This window comes from Ovis canadensis, chromosome 18, assembly GCF_042477335.2.
Source record: "Ovis canadensis isolate MfBH-ARS-UI-01 breed Bighorn chromosome 18, ARS-UI_OviCan_v2, whole genome shotgun sequence".
Taxonomy (NCBI): Eukaryota; Metazoa; Chordata; class Mammalia; order Artiodactyla; family Bovidae; genus Ovis; species Ovis canadensis.
Genome location: NC_091262.1, coordinates 47,496,084 through 47,516,438, shown reverse-complemented (window position 1 = coordinate 47,516,438; position 20,355 = coordinate 47,496,084). Strand labels below are relative to the sequence as shown.

Genomic DNA, 20,355 nt, shown 5'->3' with positions numbered 1-20,355 from the left:
TCAACTTCTCAATTTCCTTGTATGTAAAATGCTCACTGTGGTACCCCTAACAGGGTTTCTAGTACACAGCAGTCCGTCAATAAATATTTAACGAATAAATCCACATCAGCAAGATTAATTACAATTATTCTGCAAGATGTATACTATGCATATGTAACTCATGTCTAAATCTTCCTCGTGCCAAATATTGATATGGAAAAGGGCTATGCTGGCAGTAAAGATGAGATTTAGGCCTCAGAGAAAAATCGAAGGCTGACCAAAATTATAAAAGGAAGGAAGAGTTGGCTGAGTCACCATAAAAAGCTGAGATTACGAACCACTGAGAGGCTTGTCGAAGTGTGGATGAAGTTCTAGTTTCAATAATTTGACAAAAACATTTAATGAGAGCATTTTGTGTGCAACAGCTAAGTACCTGGAATACAGTACATAATCAAGACAAGTTACCCATAAGGAAGGAGAGATATAATAACTAAAATAAAATAAAATAAGAAGTTTACACAAAGTGCTATAGAAGCACAGATGAGAAAAGAGAGCTGGATTAAGAACGGGAGAGAACAAGCATGAAAATACACGGTCAGGATAACACCATTAGCAATATTTGCAAGCAAGGGAAGAAACAGAGAAAAAGTCCAGTTTGCGGACTATCATTGTACTGCCTCTATATTAAGTCAATATTATTAAATCAATATTAGGACATAGGTCTTTGGCCCAGCGGTCTCTCTCCAGTGGTTGTGTGCACACCCAGGAGGGCAAAGGACGACCCACTGATGACCCACAAAGGATGATGTGGGGAAAAGATACTGAGTATTTTATTTACTTTTTCTTCTAACTAAAAAGAGGAACTTAAGGCACAGATGGGAATCAGCACCCTTAAGAAGTTTCATACTACCCAGTCACTGGCAGTATTTGAGCTACCTGAAGAATGAGTAATGTTCCATAACAAGAAGTGGATTTACATCAAAATGTTTAAACTGTTGTAAAATATACATAACATACAATTTACCATTTAAACCATTCTGAGTGTACAGTTCAACAGTATTAAGTACATTCATGCCGTACAACTATATACATTTTTAACTACTGAAGCATACAAAAATGAGTAAGTGGCTTTAAAAGATACCTTAAAAAAAAAACTATGCAATAAAGATAATGCCAATAACGCAACCATAAGTGAACCAAAGAATGGCAGAGATAACACTTCCTCTATTCCTCTCACAGGCCTTCTTTAACCAGAGTGTTTTTAAAAATTAACCAGACCTAAGAAGATAGCCTCCAAAATTAAAAAATAAACAAAGTTATTCCAAACATGAATCAATATGGATTACCACTTCACCCTAAGTGTATACTCTTTATCATAACCCTGGGGCCAAATCCAGCCCAAACATCACCTGCTTCTGTAAATAACGTTTTATGGGTATATGGTCACATTCCTTTGTTTACATATTGTCTAAGGCTACAAAGACAAAGTTAAATGTTTGAGACAGAGACCTTAGGGCCCATAAACCCTTAAATATTTAATATCTCACCCTTTATAGAAGAAGTTTGCTCACTCTGCTCTACATCATGCCTCTCAGAGGTATTTTCTCCAGCTAAGACTGCCATTAAAATTAAAAAGGAAAAATATTTTCTTCTTGAAATTCACTGAACTTAACCAGAATTCTCTGCATCTCTGTTTTACTCATGGTGTTAAGTCTGTCACTTGCCATTCAGATCTGCCAGCCAGCACCACGCCTACACCATAAGCATACCAAAAAAACCACCTCTGATGAATTAAAAATCAAAACAGCCACATCAAAAAACAAAAACCCCCAAACAAACAAACAAAACTCTAGAGAGGTTATAAAAGAAAGGGAAACCTGAGACTAACCTATGAGAAAGAAAGGGAACCATCAAAAACTACGCCAAGCATGCTGCGTGACTGAAAAGGACAGGAAGATGAAGTCAACAACAATACAAGAGGGAGCACGAGGCAAGGACTCCAGAGGAAAGGCGTTCAGTCAAGTGCAGCGTGAGCTGACATTAAACTGTCCTGAACCTATCTCAGTGACAGATGAAGACAAGCAATTAATCAATGGGAAAGAAGACAGAGGAAAAGCAGCAAAACAGGAGACCATTGGCGGCTTGACACAAACTACAAACATAACTCACAAACCCACAGTTCTTATTTTAGAAAGCATCAGCTATTTTCTCATGTTCCCGCTGAATACAGAACTTCCATTCACTCATTTGACAGAGATACACTAAGGATCAGCTATGCTCCAAATGCTTTTAATAAAGCAGAGAGCAAAAAAAATAATTTCCTTCTAAGAGGAAATACTATGACATCACATATTAGCAAGAAAAAGATAAAGAGAATGTAAGATAAATTAAAGGCAGGCTAACATGCTTAGTTGTCCCTTATTCTTCCCTTTCCTCATACTTTAAAAAAAATATTGGGAAGTCCTAGGGGAATAAACTATCTCAAAACTTGGCTTACTCACCCCAAAGGGCCTGGCCCTGTATTAGACTGGCCTTTGGCCCCTGGGAGAGAAAAGCACTTCCCTTGGAAAAGATAAACAGTGCTTCCCAGATTTCTTTACCTTTCAATTACCAGGGCCAAGTGTGTGTTAAGACTAGAGGCTGGCCACCTTCCTGTGCCATTTTGCTGCCAGCCTTTGGCACAGAGGCTCTTTGGCCAGGATAACTTATAACAAACCCATTGTTGTGTAACACTCAGTGCTACTTATTTATTGGAGTTTGTCACACACATATTGTAAAGGGGAACTCTGTCCTGCACTTAGCACGCTAAAGGGCACTTGAAGGTCAAATTACAAACGTTTTAGTGCCAGTCTCAATGGGCTTTATGAGGAGGTTCCTGAGAGTATCTAGTACCTTCTTTTCAACTCCCAAATTCTAGACCCTAGTAATCAATCAACCTCTTGGGTTCCAGCAGCAGCACCAGGGTTTTCAAGTTTGCTGGATATATGAAGCACATCCAAGGAGGTAATGAAGTCACATTAGGACCTCAGAAGGACCATGAAAACTTGGCAAAAAATAATCTTAGGACCTTAGATGGTGGGATCACTGTTACATTAAACAGACCATATAAGAGGACTTAAGAGGTTTCCCTCTGCTCTGTGGAACTAATGTTCCATTCAACTAATGTTCCTACTTGACAATCAAGTGTTAGTTCAGCAATCGCGGTTATAGAAACTATTCTTTATAACCACCCTCTCAACTCTCAACCTAAAAGAGATTAAAATCTGCCCGTGCTAAATCTCTCATCAATGTTGGATTAGGTAACTAGAACCAACAAATCCTTCAACAACTCATTACTAACTTTGAGAGACAGTTAGAAGCCAGAATTTATGAGAAATTATATTTTTATAGCTTTATCAATCTACTAGTCTCAACATCAATCTACACACACCAGAAAAAACCTGATTTATAGCTCTCTAATGAAAAAAATACTTAATCTCCATTTCCATCAATGGAAAAAAACATTAATAATCTACAGTTGTGGTGGGAAGAAACCAATATACTTCCTTGACATCCTTAAAATGCTACATAAATGCTAAATCAGTCAATTCCCAGCAGACCTTTCTTCTTATTTTACAGGGTTTGCTGATTAAATAAATTTACTCTGCTTTCCATCACAAACCAATTCCATCACATCCAATCACCAAACTCCCAGGCCATGGCCATCTTCCACACAAATCTGGATTCAAAATAAATTTTTGGAAACAGAACCCAACATTTTACTGCCATGATCTCTTAACCTTATTTACATGCAGTAATAATCTAGGAAATGAGAATGGATCAAACAGCAAAAGCAAAAGAAGCATCAACTAACCAGAGCATACTTCTGAGAGTGACCCCACTTTTTACTAGATCAGAGTGACTTGTTAAAGATCAAATAAATTACTTGTTTTGAAGTTAACTGTACTCTTTCAAAAGAGTTGCTATAACTGTTAGTATCAGGGGAAAAAAGAAAAAGAAAGAAACTGATAGTTTCACCATACATCCAGCAATCATACTCATGGGTATTTACCCAACTCATCTAAAAAGTCCTGTCCACATAAAACCTGCACACAAATATTTACAGCAGCTTTGCTCATAATCACCAGAAGCTAGAAGCAACCAAGATGTCCTTGAAAAGGTAAATGGATAAACAAACTGTTATATCCATACAATGGAATATTATTCATCAAAAAAAGGCAATAAGCTATCATGCCACAAAAAGACATGGATGAATCTTAAATAAATAATGTTAAGTGAAAGAAGCTACTCTGAAAAGGCTATATACTGTGTGATTTAAATTATGTGATTAGAAAAGGCAAAACTACAGAGGTAGATGGTAAAAAGATCAGTAGCTGTTTGGAGGAGGGTTGCAGCAGGCAGTCAGGGAGGGAAAAAGGGAAGGACTAAATAGGTGAAACACAAGGAATTCTGCTTAGTATTGTAAAGATATTAGATATAAGATATGTATTTGTTAAAACCCACAGAACTTTTTCTAGAGTACAGAGTGAGCCTTAATATATGCAAAAGAGGGAGGAGTTTGGAGGATCCCCAGATGGGATGCAGAATGCAGGGAAGCAATCTGTTATAAACACATGAAACAAATCAATGAAGGGAATGGGGGTATGCCTTAGGGTTAGTACCGTAGTTCTGATACATATACTGGAATTGAATAATTTAAGTCAGATGGCAGATAGTATGCGTTTCTCACAGCTGGAGGGAGAGGTTACAGATGAGGAGGAGGCTAGAATGATCCATGTGGTAATGGATTAAACTTGGTCACATCATGAACTCATTTAGCTTAATCTAGTAGTGACGGTTACATATAGAAGTATTTACAGATATATGTATCTATGCTGGTTAAGTATACACATATATATTCTCCTGCTCTGTCAGCCTTTGAAAGGGTGACACCCGGTAGCAAGGAGCACACCTAGTACCTAGACAGCAGTTTGTAATGCCATTCTCCAATAAAAGGAGACAGGACTCCCTGGAGACATGGCTGAGTCTAGGGCTGGGGCAGGAAATATAGAAGATAAACCTGGAGCACCTTGTAGTGGTAGATAGTAAGGAAGTACTGAGGGAGGCGGAACCCATCCACAATGATGAGAGCATGTCCAAGGGACACAGGAGCCAACTGCAAGAGCTCACAGTGGCCAAAGTCGAAACAATTTGATTACCAAAATAAAGTGGCACTGAATTATAAGCCAAAGTGTAAAATAAACACTTGTAAGTCCCTGTTGTTGTAGTTCAATTGCTAAGTTATGTCCAACTCTTAGCCACCCCAAGGAACTGCAGCCAACCAGGCTCCTTCTGACATGGGATTTCCCAGGCAAGAACACTAGAGTGGATTACAGTTTCCTTCTCCAGGGGACCTTCTCCACCCAGGGATCGAACCTACGTCTCCTGCATTGCAGGTGGATTCTTTACCGCTTAGTCACTAGAGAAGCCCTGTAGGTCCATACTAATAAAAATAAATAACTGAACAAATAAATGAGAAAGAAGAGATGTATCTCTAGTAGAGAAGAATTCCAAGTAACTTATGTAGATAGTCTGCATAACTCTCCACTCCTTGGATGTGAGCTGCACATACTGACTTCAAAGAGAAATCTGACACACACCACCTCAATCAGGCAATCAACGTCAGTGTCAAAAGAAATACAATGTGGGACTCCCCTGGCGGTCCAGTGGTTAAGCATCCACCTGGCAATGCAGGGCACATCAATTCTACCCCTGGCCCAGGAAGATCCACAAGCCACGGGGAAACTAAGCCCGTGAGCAGCGACTACGAGCCCACGTGCTGCAACTACTGAGGCCTGCACACCCAAGAGCCTGTGCTTCGCAAGACAAGCCACCACCATGGGAAGCCTGCCCGAAGAACACGAGAGTAGCCCCCATGCTCTGCAACTAGAGAAAGCCTGCCTGCAGCTACAAGACTGAGGGCAGCCGAGAAAAAAAGTCGTATCATGCTGACGGCACATACTATTGATATGGTGCAATGAAAATGACACTCTCTCTTTGTGTCTTCCTCCCCAAAACACATAACCTCAGTCTAATCATGAAAAAAAACCATCAAATACTAATTGAGGAATATGCTACAAAATATCTAACCAGTACTCATCAAAACTGTCTAGATCATCAAAAACAGTGAAAGTCTGAGAAACCGTAAGAGCCAAGAGAAGACATGACTACTAAATGTAACGTGGCATGCTGGATGAAAGCCTGTAACAAGGACATTAGGTAAAAACTAAGGGAATCTGAATAAAATATAGACTTTGGTTAATGTATCAAAACCAGTTCATTAAATGTAACAGATGTACCACAGTAATGTAAGATATTACTAATGGGGAAAATATACAGGAAAAAATAATTTGAAAATTGCTAATGAAGATTATCTTCCTGCATGAGAGATTATAAACTGCTTGAACATTCAAACTTTTAACAAACAAGCCAATTTTTTGGTAAAGAAAAAAGGTGTTTTTTTGTTTGTTTGTTTGTTTTAAAGAAAGAATAAAGAAACAGAGAAGGTTAAAGTCTAAATGGGAAAAGTCATTTTCTACCCAAGCATTCTACAGTTTTTCAAAGGACAGAGAAGAATTAACAATTTAATTTCAGTCTCAGGTCAACTCAAATAGTTATTTAAGAAGCACTGAAGGAAAAGTGCCTTGAAATACCTTTTTTTTTTTTAATTTTTTTTCCCAAAAATTTCAATAGTTTATACTCATAGAAATCAGGCAACTTCAAAACTTAAAAAATTTTGGCTTCCGAAGGGCCACATAAATTTCTAGTGAATCTGTTATAATTCACTACTATAACATTATTCCAATAAATACGTTAAAGAGCATACCTGACTCAGGGTGAATTAACTACAGTTCTCTAATAAGCAAACGGCACTCAACAATTTGTCAGTACCACACAGAACTGGACATCCACACACATCAGTGTATGCTCTCCTTGGTGGACTGGCAGGGAGAGTGAACACAGTAAATTTAAAACTGTCAGTCTGTCAGAAACTGTAAGATCACAGAGATGTCTAGGCCCATCCCTTCCTCTCCTCTAACTGAGGATGGGAGGTAAACCATAAGAACTAAACGTATTCAAGAATCCCCTAGAACAGCCTGAATGCAGGTTCAACTCAGACATCACTACTACCACCATTTACCAGATCAAAAACATCACTTCTGTCTATGTGAACTCGAGCCAGATCACTGACATTTTTTGAAGGAAAGGAAATGTTGGGAGAGGGCAAGGAGCAGGTGTGAACCTCAACAGCTTATTTCCTTTCCCTTTAACATCGTGAGGAAATAGCACTGGAATAAAAGAACCATGCTATATTTTTGCGAAACCCTGCCAGGATCTTTTTTATTAGAGTAATAAAGGACTTATTTAAAGAACAGCAGTGGATAAGTGGACATGAAACATCAAGCTAAGAAAACACATTAACTTAATCCAACTTACAAGAGTTGTGCCGACGACGGAAGCTCTTGGACTGACTCAAGGATTCCGTGTGCCTGTCCACGTAGCTCTTTGAGCACTGTTGCTGCTGGGGAGAGATGGCAACATCTTGGCTCTTCACATCTGTCCTCTTGGGGATGTTCTGAGGGACACTGCTCGAAGAGGCTGGCTTCTTGACCAACTTGCCTGTGCCATTTTGATTGATACCAACTTGGCAACCAACACCAGAGGAGCCTAATTCTGTCTGATGAAGATCTCCAAAATGCTGGGTTTCTCCAGGGCCTGGTATCTCCAGAATTTTTAATTCTGTAATGTCACCTGCCCTGAAATACATAAAAGAGTCCAAGTCTCAAAACTAAAATAGTGATAACGGTGATGAAACTGAGATTATCAGCAACAAGCCACACCTTTGGAGGGCTTCATTTCAATGAGTCATCAAAGGCAAAACCTAAGAAAGATGGTGGCGTACTTAAAGACAAGACTTAGCCACCAACATTCAATGGACACAGCACTGACCTTTAAAAGAGACCTATTGTTATAACATATACTAATGCATGTATATGGAATCTAGAAAGATGGAACTGATGAACCTATCTGCAGAGCAGCAACGGAGACACAGACATTGAGAACAGGCAATATGGATACGGCTGAGGCGGGGAGGGAGGAGGGTGTGATGTATGGAGAGAGTAACATGGAAACATACATTACCATATGTAAAACAGAGAGCCAATGGGATTGTGCTGAATGACTCAGGGAACTCAAACCGGGCTCCGTAACAACGAGAGGGGTGGGATGGGGAGGGAAGTCGGTGGGAGGTGCAAGTGGGAGGGGACATAGGTAAACCTACGGCTGATTTATGTTGACATTTGGTAGAAACCAACACAATACTGTAAAGCAATTATCCTTCAATTAAAAATTTTTTAGAAAAGAAACAAAAAATAAATTAAAAGCTTAGAAAAGGAAAACAAAAAAGAGACCTATTGTTAAGGGAGTCGGAGACGGATGGACTGGGCATTTCAGGTTAGTAGATACGAACTGTTAAATATGGATGGACGGACAACAAGGTCCTACTGTATAGCACAGGGAACTATAGTCAACATCCTGGGATAAACCATAATAGAAAAGAACATAGAAAAGAATGTGTGTGTGTTACTGAGTCACTTCGCTGTACAGCAGAAATTAACACAACACTGCAAATCAACTATACTTCAATAAAGAGACCTACTGTTCATCATAAAACCATCATTAATATCTTAGATTTCTAGAATGCTTAATGGCTTTTTTCATTAATTTACCTACCTGCTCACTCAAAAGGTATACACAGAGTACTTACTATGTGGTAACCCCCGTAGTAGAAGTGGGGTATATAAAGACGAAAAGTAATATATGCTCACACAGAACTCGAAGTCTGTTCAGCAGAAAATTCAAGTAGGTAATCAAAAGTGTTGAATACTATGACAGAGGTGTGTACTGGGGACTAGAGCCTCCCAGAGCAAAATACATGTTAGTCTGGTAGAGATGGATGAAGCACTTAAGCCAAGTCTGGTTGGGGAGGGAAAATAAGAGTTGGCCAAGCAGAGTATGGGAGGGAAAGGGGCACCTTAAGCCAAGGCTCAGAGACTGAGGCCATGTGAGGAACTGCAAAAGTTACTGTTGTTAGTGTAAATGTTATAGCGTTACTAAAGAGACAAATGCTTGTAGAGGGCCATCAGGAGGTAAGGCTGAAGAGAAGATTAGGGATCAGATCATAATCACACTGGGTTTTTCTGGTGTCTATAAGAACAGTGAAGAAACTAGAGGCAGGGGCACCAGTTAGGAGATGAGGCAGAAATAAGAGGGGATGTATAAGACCATGGCATCTGGTCCCATCACTTCATGGGAAATAGATGGGGAAACAGTGGAAACAGTGTCAGACTTTATTTTTTTGGGCTCCAAAATCACTGCAGATGGTGACTGCAGCCATGAAATAAAAAGACGATTACTCCTTGGAAGAACAGTTATGACCAACCTAGATAGCATATTGAAAAGCAGAGACATTACTTTGCCAACAAAGGGCTGTCTAGTCAAGGCTATGGTTTTTCCAGTGGTCATGTATGGATGTGAGAGTTGGACTGTGAAGAAAGCTGAGCGCTGAAGAATTGATGCTTCTGAACTGTGGTGTTGGAGAAGACTCTTGAGAGTCCCTTGGACTGCAAGGAGAAATCCAACCAGTCCATTCTAAAGGAGATCAGCCCCGGGATTTCTTTGGAGGGAATGATGCTGAAGCTGAAACTCCAGTACTCTGGCCACCTGATGCGAAGAGTTGACTCATTGGAAAAGACCCTGATGCTGGGAGGGATTGGGGGCAGGAGGAGAAGGGGACTGAAAGGTCGGGCAAGGTCGGGCATGTTGAGGCATGCCCGGGCGTGTTGAGGCATGCCCGGGCGTGTTGAGGCATGCCCCGGAAAAGTGCCACAGACAAGTCCCGGAGGTGGGCCGACAACCAAGCCGTCCAATCAGGTGCCGACACGGAGCCTTTGGACACCAACCACCGCTGAGCCCACGCTTTCTTCCTTATATGGGAGCCCGGCCCTGGCTATAAAACCCTTCTCCACCCCTCATACCTCGCAGACTCCCTTTGCTTCCTTGCTCACCCGCCCCCGGGAGTTCTGCCCGAGAGCGACCGCCCAATAAAGGCCCTGATCAACGGTCCATAGGGGTGGCTCTTTCTTCCCGCTGCGTTTCTTACAGGGACGACTGAGGATGAGATGGCTGGATGGCATCACTGACTCAATGGACATGAATCTGAGTGGACATCGGGAGTTGGTGATGGACAGGGAGGCCTGGCGTGCTGCGATTCATGGGGTCGCAGAGTCGGACACGACTGAGCGACTGAACTGAACTGATACAGCAAGTGACAATGCAAAGAGAGAAAGGAGGATGGAACCAAAAAAACATTTGGAATCCAAAGAATTTGGTGACTAACTGAACATGAAGATCAAGAGAACAAAGAATTCATTATGATTCCTAAGTTTCTAACCTGAGTGAAAGGTGTCCTTAGTCAGGGAAATACAGTGGACTAGTGGCAAATGCAAGGTGTGTGCGCTAAGGGGAGGAGTGTTTTTACTATGGGAGAGGCCTGGGAAAGTTAGAAAGTGATGAGAAGAGAGACAGTATAAAGGTTCAAAGTGAAGACACAAAAGAAAAGGGTTAGGGTCTCAAAGGATACAGAAAACGCTAACACAAAGCATATGTGATAAGGTTAGCCTTGAACACAAAGGGTATACCTTCTGTGAAGACTTCAGAGGAGGTAAGCAATAAGGAGGGATACACACCTACAGAAAAGGTTAGGTCTGGGTGTTGTTTAGTAAGTCAAGGAAGCTCTTGCCAGAAAGTGTTTTTTTAAAAAAACGTTAAGAAAGGAAGGTTTCTGTGAAACTTGTGAAAAGAGGGATGTGAAGACAACATCTAAACTTGAGATCTGTTGGCAAACACTAAAGAAAAAATACATTCCTATAGCTAAGGACTTTAGCTACTAGTTAGAGTGTGTCTCTGGAGATAAATTATAATACAAATCTACAAAGAGAGATAGTTATGTGGGGGGACGGGAAGGGGGAATCAATAAAGGCCTTACATATAAGAAAGAACAAATAATACAAAACTGAGAAAGGAAATCTGAAATCGTAAAAAAAAAAAAACAGAAAGATGATTCTAAATCTGACACATTTAAATATAATATTGCATGTCTGACAGAGATAAAAAAAAATGTTTCACAAACCCTGAATCATCAGCTGAAAGCTAATCACTACACAAAGTCTGCTGAAACAGCATCAGAACTAGAAGATCTAAGGTGGTAAAATCTACCCCCTGACAAAAGTAGTCCTAAGCAAGAGAATATTGGCAATGAGACCTAGGTCAAGCTCCGCAGATCACCAGACTGGATTTGAAGAGTCAGTCAGGACACTCACCTGAAAGTGACTTCTGGCACAAGGCACTTCACTCCATTGTGGAAAGGCCGGGTGAGAGAAATCGTCTGGCTGACCTGATCCACTGCTGACACTCTTCCCTGATAGACACCCAAGCTATCTCCACAGTTGATGGACACAATACTGCCCAGCCAATCTGTAGCCATGTTTCAGATGTGAGATTTCCGTGGAGAGAAGGAATCATGCAGTGCACCTGAGAAACAGACAAATCTCCAGTAAAATTTAGCAAACATTGTATCAGGTTATATAATAGGTGCTGCTTAATAACACATATTCTATCACAACCTTAACTGAGGTAATAAAGCATTAAAAATAAAGCTTTTTTTCCCCACTAGGAGTAAGCATACTGATGAATGAGCAATATCATTACATATATAGTTCTTTTAAGTACTTTCAACCATATGTACTAGCTACTTACCTAGACATACTTTAAATGATAATAAAAAATCCTCTACAAAATTTATTTTGAAAGTTGACTGAAGGCATTACAGAACACTAAACCTAACAACTACGGGGCATAGACTCTTTTCCAGTTCACCAACATATGCTGGGCCTTAAACTAGTATCAATTCATTTCAAAGGACTGAAATCTGACAGAGTATACTTTTTGTCCAAAGTCAGAATTAAATTTGAATTCGATAATAAGATTTTTCAAATCTCTCCAAATAACTGTAAATAGAGCAAAACATCTCTACATAACCAATGAGTCAAAGAAGAAATCAAAAGGACAGTTAGAAAATAGTTCAAAGTCAAGGAAAATGAAAATAGAACATATCAACATTTGTGGGATGTGCTTAAAAAAGTGTTTGAAAAGAAATTTATATATTTATATTTTCTAATATAAATGCTTATATCAGAAAGGAAGAAAGGTTTAAAACCAATGATTGAAGCTTCCATCTTAAGAAGCTAGGCAAAAAGGAGCAAATAAACCAAAGGTATTAGAAAGAAATCAAAGAGTAGAAATCAATGAAATAAGAAACAAGAAAAATACACAAAACCAAAAATCTGTTCTCTTGAAAATATCAATGAGGCTGATAAATCCCTAGCTAGAATAACCAAGAAAAAGAGAGAGAACATATATTGTCAATGTCAGGAATGAACAACAGGACATTACAGGCATTAAAAAGATAGTCTTACGTCAGTAAATTTGACAACTCGGATGAAACAAAGAAATTCCTTGAAAAACAAGTTACCAAAAGTGATACAAGTGTAAAACAGACACAATCACTAACACAAAAAAGCTAGAAATAGATCCATACAAATATGCCTAACTGATTTTTGACAAAGTGGAAAAGTAATTCAAAGGAGGTGATATAGTTTTTAACAACAAATGGTAATGGACAAAAATTACTAGAACTGATAAAACAAATTCAGCAAGGTGACAAGATACAATTAACATACAGAAACTGGCTGCATTTCTTTACACTAATAGTGAAATATCAGAAAGGGATATAAACAGACAATCCTTTTTAAAAATCACCAAAGATTAAAAATAAAAACTTCGGAATAAACCTCACCAAGGAAGTGAAAGACACTGAGAACTACAGAACATTAATAAAGGTAACTGAAGATGATTCAAAGAAATGGAAAGATATCCCATGCTCTTAGATTGAGAGAATTCATATTGTTAAAATGGCCATAATTATCCAAAACAATCTACAGATTTAATGTGATACCTATCAAGTTACTCATTATATTTTTCACAGAACTAGAACAAACAATCCTCCAATTTATATGGAACCATCAGTTCAGTTCAGTCACTCAGTTGTGTCCAACTCTTTGTAACCCCATGGAGTGCAGCACACCAGGCCTCCGTGTCCATCACCAACTCCCAGAGTTTACCCAAACTCATTTCCATTGAGTCGGTGATGCCATCCAATCACCTCATCCTGTTGTCCCCTTCTCCTCCCGCCTTCAGTCTTTGCCAGGATCAGGGTCTTTTCCAATGAGTCAGTTCTTCACATCAGGTGACCACAGTATTGGAGCTTCAGCTTCAGCATCAGTCCTTCCAATGAATATTCAGAACTGATTTCCTTTAGGATGGACTGGTTTGATCTCCTTGCAGTCCAAGGGACTCTCAAAGAGTTTTCTCCAACACCACAGTTCAAAAGCATCAATTCTGCCAGTCTATGTCTGACGCAGGGTGCAGCATGCTTGGGGCTGGTGCATGGGGATGACCCAGAGAGATGTTGTGGGGAGGGAGGTGGGAGGGGGGTTCATGTTTGGGAACGCATGTAAGAATTAAAGATTTTAAAATTAAAAAAAAAATAGGAAACTATTGTATTGTTTCTACCAGCCCAAGTAAAAACAGAAAATAGCAAAAAAAAAAAAAAAAAAAGCATCAATTCTTCAGCGCTCAGCTTTCTTTACAGTCCAAGTCACACATCCATACATGACTAGAAAAACACAGCTTTGACTAGATCGACCTTCGTTGGCAAAGTAATGTCTCTGCTTTTTAATATGCTGTCTAGGTTGGTCATAACTTTTCTTCCAAGGAGCAAGCGTCTTTCAATTTCATGGCTGCAGTCACCAGTGATTTCGGAGTCCAAGAAAATTAAGTCTGTCACTGTTTCCATTGCTTCCCCATCTATTTGCCATGAAGTGACAGAACCAGATGCCATGATCTTAAGTTTTCTGAATGTTGAGTTTTAAGCCAACTTTTTCACTCTCCTCTTTCACTTTCATCAAGAGGCTCTTTAGTTCTTCGTTTCCTGCAATAAGGGTGGTGTCATCTGCATATCTGAGGTTATTGATATTTCTCCCAGCAATCTTGATTCCAGCTTTTGCTTCATCCAGTCTAGCATTTCGCATGATGTACTCTGCATATAAGTTAAATAAGCAGGCAACTGCAGCCTTGACATATTCCTCTCTCAATGTGGAACCAGTCTGTTGTTCCATGTCCAGTTCTAACTGTTGCTTCCTGACCTGCATATTTCCTCAGACTTCTCAGGAGGCAGCTCAGGTGGTCTGGTATTCCCATCTCTTTAAGAATTTTCCACAATTTGTTGTGATCCACACAGTCAAAGGCTTTGCCATAGTCAATAAAGCAGAAACAGATGTTTTTCTGGAACTCTCTTGGTTTTTCGATGATCCAACAGACACTGGTGATTTGATCTCTGGTTCTCCTGCCTCTTCTAAATCCAGCTTGAACATCTGGAAGTTCACAGTTCATGTACTGTTGAAGCCTGGCTTGGAGAATTTTGAGCATTACGTTGCTAGCGTGTGAGATGAGTGCAATTGTGCAGTAGTTTGAGCATTCTTTGGCAGTGACTTTCTTTGGGATTGGAATGAAAACTGACCTTTCCCAATCTTCGGGCCACTGGTGAGTTTTCCAAACTTGCTGGCATATTGAGTGCAGTACTTTCACAGCATCATCTTTTAGGATGTGAAACAGCTCAACTGGAATTTCATCATCTCCATTAGCTTTGTTTGTAGTGATGCTTCCTCAGGCCCACTTGACTTCACATTCCAGGATGTCTGGCTCTAGGTGAGTGATCACACCACCGTGGTTATCTGGGTCATTAATATCTTTTTTGTATAGTTCTCCTGTGTATTCTTGCCACCTCTTCTGAATATCTTCTGCTTCTGTTAGGTCCATACAATTTCTGTTCTTATTGTGCCCATCTTTGCATGAAATGTTCCCTTGGTGTCTCTAATTTTCTTGAAGAGATCTCTAGTTTTTCCCATCCTATTGTTTGTCTCTATTTCTTTGCTTTGATCACTGAAGAAGGCTTTCTTATCTCTCCTGCTATTCTTTGGAACTCTGCAGTCAAATGGGTTTATCTTTCCTTTTCTCCTTTGCCTTTAGCTTCTCTTCTTTTCTCAGCTATTTATAAGGCCTCCTCAGACAACCATTTTGCCTTTTTGCATTTCTTTTTCTTAGGGATGGTCTTGATCACTGCCTCATGTACAATGTCACAAATGTTAGGTCCATGAATCAAGGCAAGTTGGAAGCGGTCAAACAGAAGACGGCAAGAGCAAACATCAACATTTTAGGAATCAGAGAACTAAAATGGACTGGAGCGGGTGAATTTAACTCAGATGACCATTTTATCTACTACTGTGGGCAAGAATCCCTTAGAAGAAATGGAATAGCCATCATAGAAACAAGAGAGTCCAAAATGCAGTACTTGGATGCAATCTCAGACAGACAGAATGATCTCTGTTCCTTTTCAAGGCTTAACCTGGCACTCTGTTACAACAGGTGGGGTGGGGGTGGTGGGATGTTCAAGAGGGAGGAGACATTTTGGGAGTTTAACCTGGTACTCTCACAAATAGTGAGGTGGGGGTGGGCAGGAGGTTCAAGAGGGAGGGGATATATGTATAACAGATGATTTATGCTGTTGTATGGCAGAAACCAACACAACATTGAAAAGCAGTTATCCTCCAATTAAAAATAAAATTTTAAAAAAGCGCCTCCAATATTATCTCCTAGAAACAGTATTATCTCTATCAGATTCAGTTCAGTTCAGTCACTCAGTCGTGTCCGACTTTTTGCGACCCTATGAATCACAGCATGCCAGGCCTCCCTGTCCATCACCAACTCCCAGAGTTCACTCAGACTCACATCCATCAGGTCAGTGATGCCATCCAGCCATCTCATCCTCCGTCGTCCCCTTCTCCTCCTGCCCTTAATCCCTCCCAGCATCAGTCTTTTCCAATGAGTCAACTCTTCGCATCAGGTGGCCAAAGTACTGGAGCTTCAGCTTTAGCATCACCTGCCAAAGAAATCCCAGGGCTGATCTCCTTCAGAATGGACTGGTTGGATCTCCTTGCAGTCCAAGGGACTCTCAAGAGTCTTCTCCAGCACCACAGTTCAAAAGCATCAATTCTTCAGCGCTCAGCTTTCTTCACAGTCCAACTCTCACATCCATACATGACCACTGGAAAAACCATAGCCTTGACTAGATGGCCCTTTGTTGGCAAAGTAATGTCTCTGCTTTTCAATATGCTATCTAGGTTGGTCATAACTTTCCTTCCAAGGAGTAACCGTCTTTCAATTTCATGGCTGCAGTCACCATCTGCAGTGATTTTGGAGCCCAAAAAAATAAAGTCTGACACTGTTTCCACTGTTTCCCCATCTATTTCCCATGAAGTGATGGGACCGGATGCCATGATCTTCGTTTTCTGAATGTTGAGCTTTAAGCCAACTTTTTCACTCTCCTCTTTCACTTTCATCAAGAGGCTTTTTAGTTCCTCTTCACTTTCTGCCATAAGGGTGGTGTCATCTGCATATCTGAAATTATTGACATTTCTTCCACAATCTTGATTCCAGCTTGTGCTTCTTCCAGCCCAGCGCTTCTCATGATGTACTCTGCATAGAAGTTAAATAAGCAGGGTAACAATATACAGCCTTGACGTACTTCTTTTCCTATTTGGAATCAGTCTGTCGTTCCATGTCCAGTTCTAACTGTTGCTTCCTGACCTGCATATAGGCTTCTCAAGAGGCAGGCCAGGTGGTCTGATATTCCCATCTCTTTCAGAATTTTCCAGAAAATTCAGAATTTCTGAAAATTCTATCAGATTACTTATCACATTTTCTTTATTGATTGCTTTTTGTTCCTATCTGCCCACTGCACACATCATCTCCCAACGTGAGATGATGTAGGAGATGATATATGAGAAACTCCTTTAAGGACTCATGTTATTACTAATGTAAATAACTAAATTTCTGATTATTTCGTTAAAATGTTATGAGTAATAACCAAATTATCCATATTATCTTCGGGTATAAAATGCACATTTGTGCCCCATCTGTGTTTCTACTTTTTTATATTAAAATTTCAAAAGCAAAAAAAAGATGTTTAAATATATGTGTGTGTATATATACATACACACATACACATTACTCATATACAGTTGAATGTTACTCAGCCACAAAAAGAATGGAATAATGACATTTGCAGCTACATGGATGGACCTAGAGATGATCATACTAAGCAAAATAAGTCAGAAAGAGAGACAAATACCATGTGATATCACTTGAATGTGGAATCTAAAATATGCTACAAATGAACATATCCATGAAACAGAAATAAACTCACAGACACAGAAAACAGACTTGTGGTTGCCAAGGAGGAGAGGAGGTGGGGCAGGAAAGAACTGGGAATTTAGGATTAGCAGATGCAAACTATTATATATAGCAGAGATAAACAAGGTCCTACTAAACTGTACAGCACAAGGAACGATATTCAATATCCTGTGAAAAACCATAATAGAAGAGATAATGAAAAAGAATGTATATATGACTGAATCATTTTGCTGTACAGCAAAAATCAACACACTATAAATCAACTGTAAATAAATTTTTTTAAGTTGAACAAATTATATAAATAAAAGAAATGAAAGGGCTGCAGTAAAAACATCAGATAAAAGATTAAGGCAAAAACATTAAAAGAGTTAATTCATGCCTAAACAATATATATTATCACTGAGGGTACAACTCACTAATAATAATATACTGCTATAATTTTCCATTTAGGTAATATGATTATGTCAAAACATAATATAGAATATAAAACAAGTATATAAAATATTCAAGAATTTTTAAAGTCAATAGAAGAGAATTAATACAATCTTCTATAATGAATCAAGCAGCAAAACAAGTATTTTTAAAAATAAAATAATCTAGATACTGAGTTTAATAATCTTATCAGGCTTTGTATTTCCAATGAAAGAATACAAATACCGTATACCTTGCTTCAGTTGTTAAGACAAATGGTAATGGATATTCATCAGTAGAAAATCAACCCTGATATAAGTTTCATAATTTATATACACATTTAATCAAAATGGGTCATAGACTTAAACGTAAAATGTCAAACTATAAAACTTTTAGGAAAAACATAAGAGAAGCCTTCAGGATCTAGGGTGAAGCAATGACTTCTTCAACTGGACACCAAAAGCATGACCTATTAAGGAGAAACTGATCAGACTTCTTGAAAATGAAAAACTTTCATACTGCAAAAGGATCCGGCTTTTTTAAAAAAGTTACAGACTGGAAAAAAAAATTTACAAATCATATATATGACAAAGACTAATGACCAGTATCTAGAATACATAAATAGAACTCTCAAAACTCAGTGATGGAAAAAAAAAATCCAATCCATAGTGGGCAAAAGACACAAAAGACATTTCAACAAAGAACTAAACAGATGGCAAATAAGTCCATGAAAAGATGTTCAACATCACTACATTAACCACTAGGGAAATGTAAGCTAAAACCACAATGACACACTACATGCCCACTAGAACAGCTAAAATAAAACACACTGACAACACCAAGTACAAATAAGGATGTGGAAAAATTAAATAACTCATACATTCATACATACTCATATATTCATACACGGCTGATGGAAGTACTAAATGCTGAAGCCATTTTTTTATTAAAAAAAAAAAGCAGACATCTCTGGTGGTCCAGCGGTTAAGAATCTGCCTGCCAATGCAGGGGACACAAGTTTGATGCCTGGTCCAGGAGGATTCCACATGCTGTGGGGCAATTAAGCTCATCTCCACAACTTCTAAGCCAGCACAGTGCAACCACAGAAAGCCTGCACGCAGCAACAAAGACCCAGCGCAGCCAAAAAATAAATAAATAGCCAAAATGGAGGCTATTAAAAAAAAAAAACCTAAACACGCAACTCACATGACCTAGCAGTTGAACGACTGGTCATTTATCTCAGAGAATGGAAGACTTAACTCACAAAAAAACCTGTACTTGAATGTTTATATCAGGTTTACTTCTAATAGCCTCAAACTGGAACAGGCTAGATGACTTTCCACGTGTCAAAGGTTAAACACAAACCGTAGTATGGAGAAAAAGTGAAAAAAGCCAACCCCCAAGGATTACATTCTTTATGATTCCATTTGTGTAATATTCTTGAAATGACAGCTATAGAAACGGAGAAGAGAAGAGTGGTTCCCAGGAGTGAGAGAAGGGCCAGAGACACAAGGAAAACAGGGATGGCTATAAATGAGCAACATGAGGGATCCCTGTGGTTAGGGAAACATTCTGCCTCTTGACCACATGATGCCAATATCCTGGTAGTGACCAGGATAGGTCTTCCATTCTCTGAGATAAATGACCAGTCGTTCAACTGCTAGGTCATGTGAGTTGCGTGTTTTGAAAGATGTTACCAATAGGGAAAACCAGGCAGGATATATGGAATCTCTCTATTATTTCTTATAAGGACATATGGATCTACAGCTATCTCAAACAAAAAGGTAAAAAAAAAAAAAAATCAATGTCTTCTACCACATTAACAAAGCAAATGGGAAATTATGTATGATCACATCAACAAATGCAGAAAGATAATCTGACAAAATTCAACATCATCCATGATATAAAAAAGGAGCAGCAGCATCTATAAAACAATTATAGATAACATCATATTAATGGTGAAACAATGAATTCTTTCCCCCGAAGACTGGGACAAGACAAGAATATCAACTCTCACCAGCTCTACTTCTTATTCAACATTATATTATAGGTACTAGCTACTGCAGTAAGAAAAAGAAATAAAAAGCATAAATACTGGAAATGAAGATGTAAAGTTGTTTTTATTTGTAAACTTTATTGTTGACTGTGCATGTAGAGAACCCTAGGGAATGTAACCCCTCCCAAGAAACCCTACTAGTATGAAACTTTAGCAGGGCTTCCCAGGTGGCGCTAGTGGTAAAGAACTGCCTGCCAGTGCAGGAGACTTAAGAGACACAGGTTCGATCCCTGGGTCTGGAAGATCCCCCTCCCTGGAGGGGGATGTGGCAACCCACTCCAGTATTCTTGCCTGGAGAATCCCATGGGCAGATGAGCCTGGCGGGCTACAGTCCACGGGGTCACAAAGAGTCGGACACAACTGAAGCAACTGAGCATGACTTTAGCAAGATCACAGGATACATGCTCAATATAAAATAAACAACTGTATTTTATATAATA

At 39.3% G+C, this 20,355-nt stretch overlaps 1 protein-coding gene across 3 annotated transcripts in view; it reads right to left on the bottom strand.

Annotated features, from left to right (window-relative positions):
- The window catches only part of EDC3 (enhancer of mRNA decapping 3), a 54,962-nt gene that overhangs the window by 23,737 nt on the left and 10,870 nt on the right, over positions 1-20,355 (bottom strand). For all 3 annotated transcript variants that reach the window (XM_069560172.1, XM_069560174.1, XM_069560175.1), the window contains 2 exons: positions 11,400-11,610; positions 7,456-7,775 (listed from right to left, as the gene is read on the bottom strand). In XM_069560172.1, the coding sequence (XP_069416273.1) occupies positions 7,456-7,775; positions 11,400-11,563 (484 nt within the window). In that variant the 5' untranslated portion in view covers positions 11,564-11,610. The remainder of the gene's footprint in view (positions 1-7,455; positions 7,776-11,399; positions 11,611-20,355) is intronic.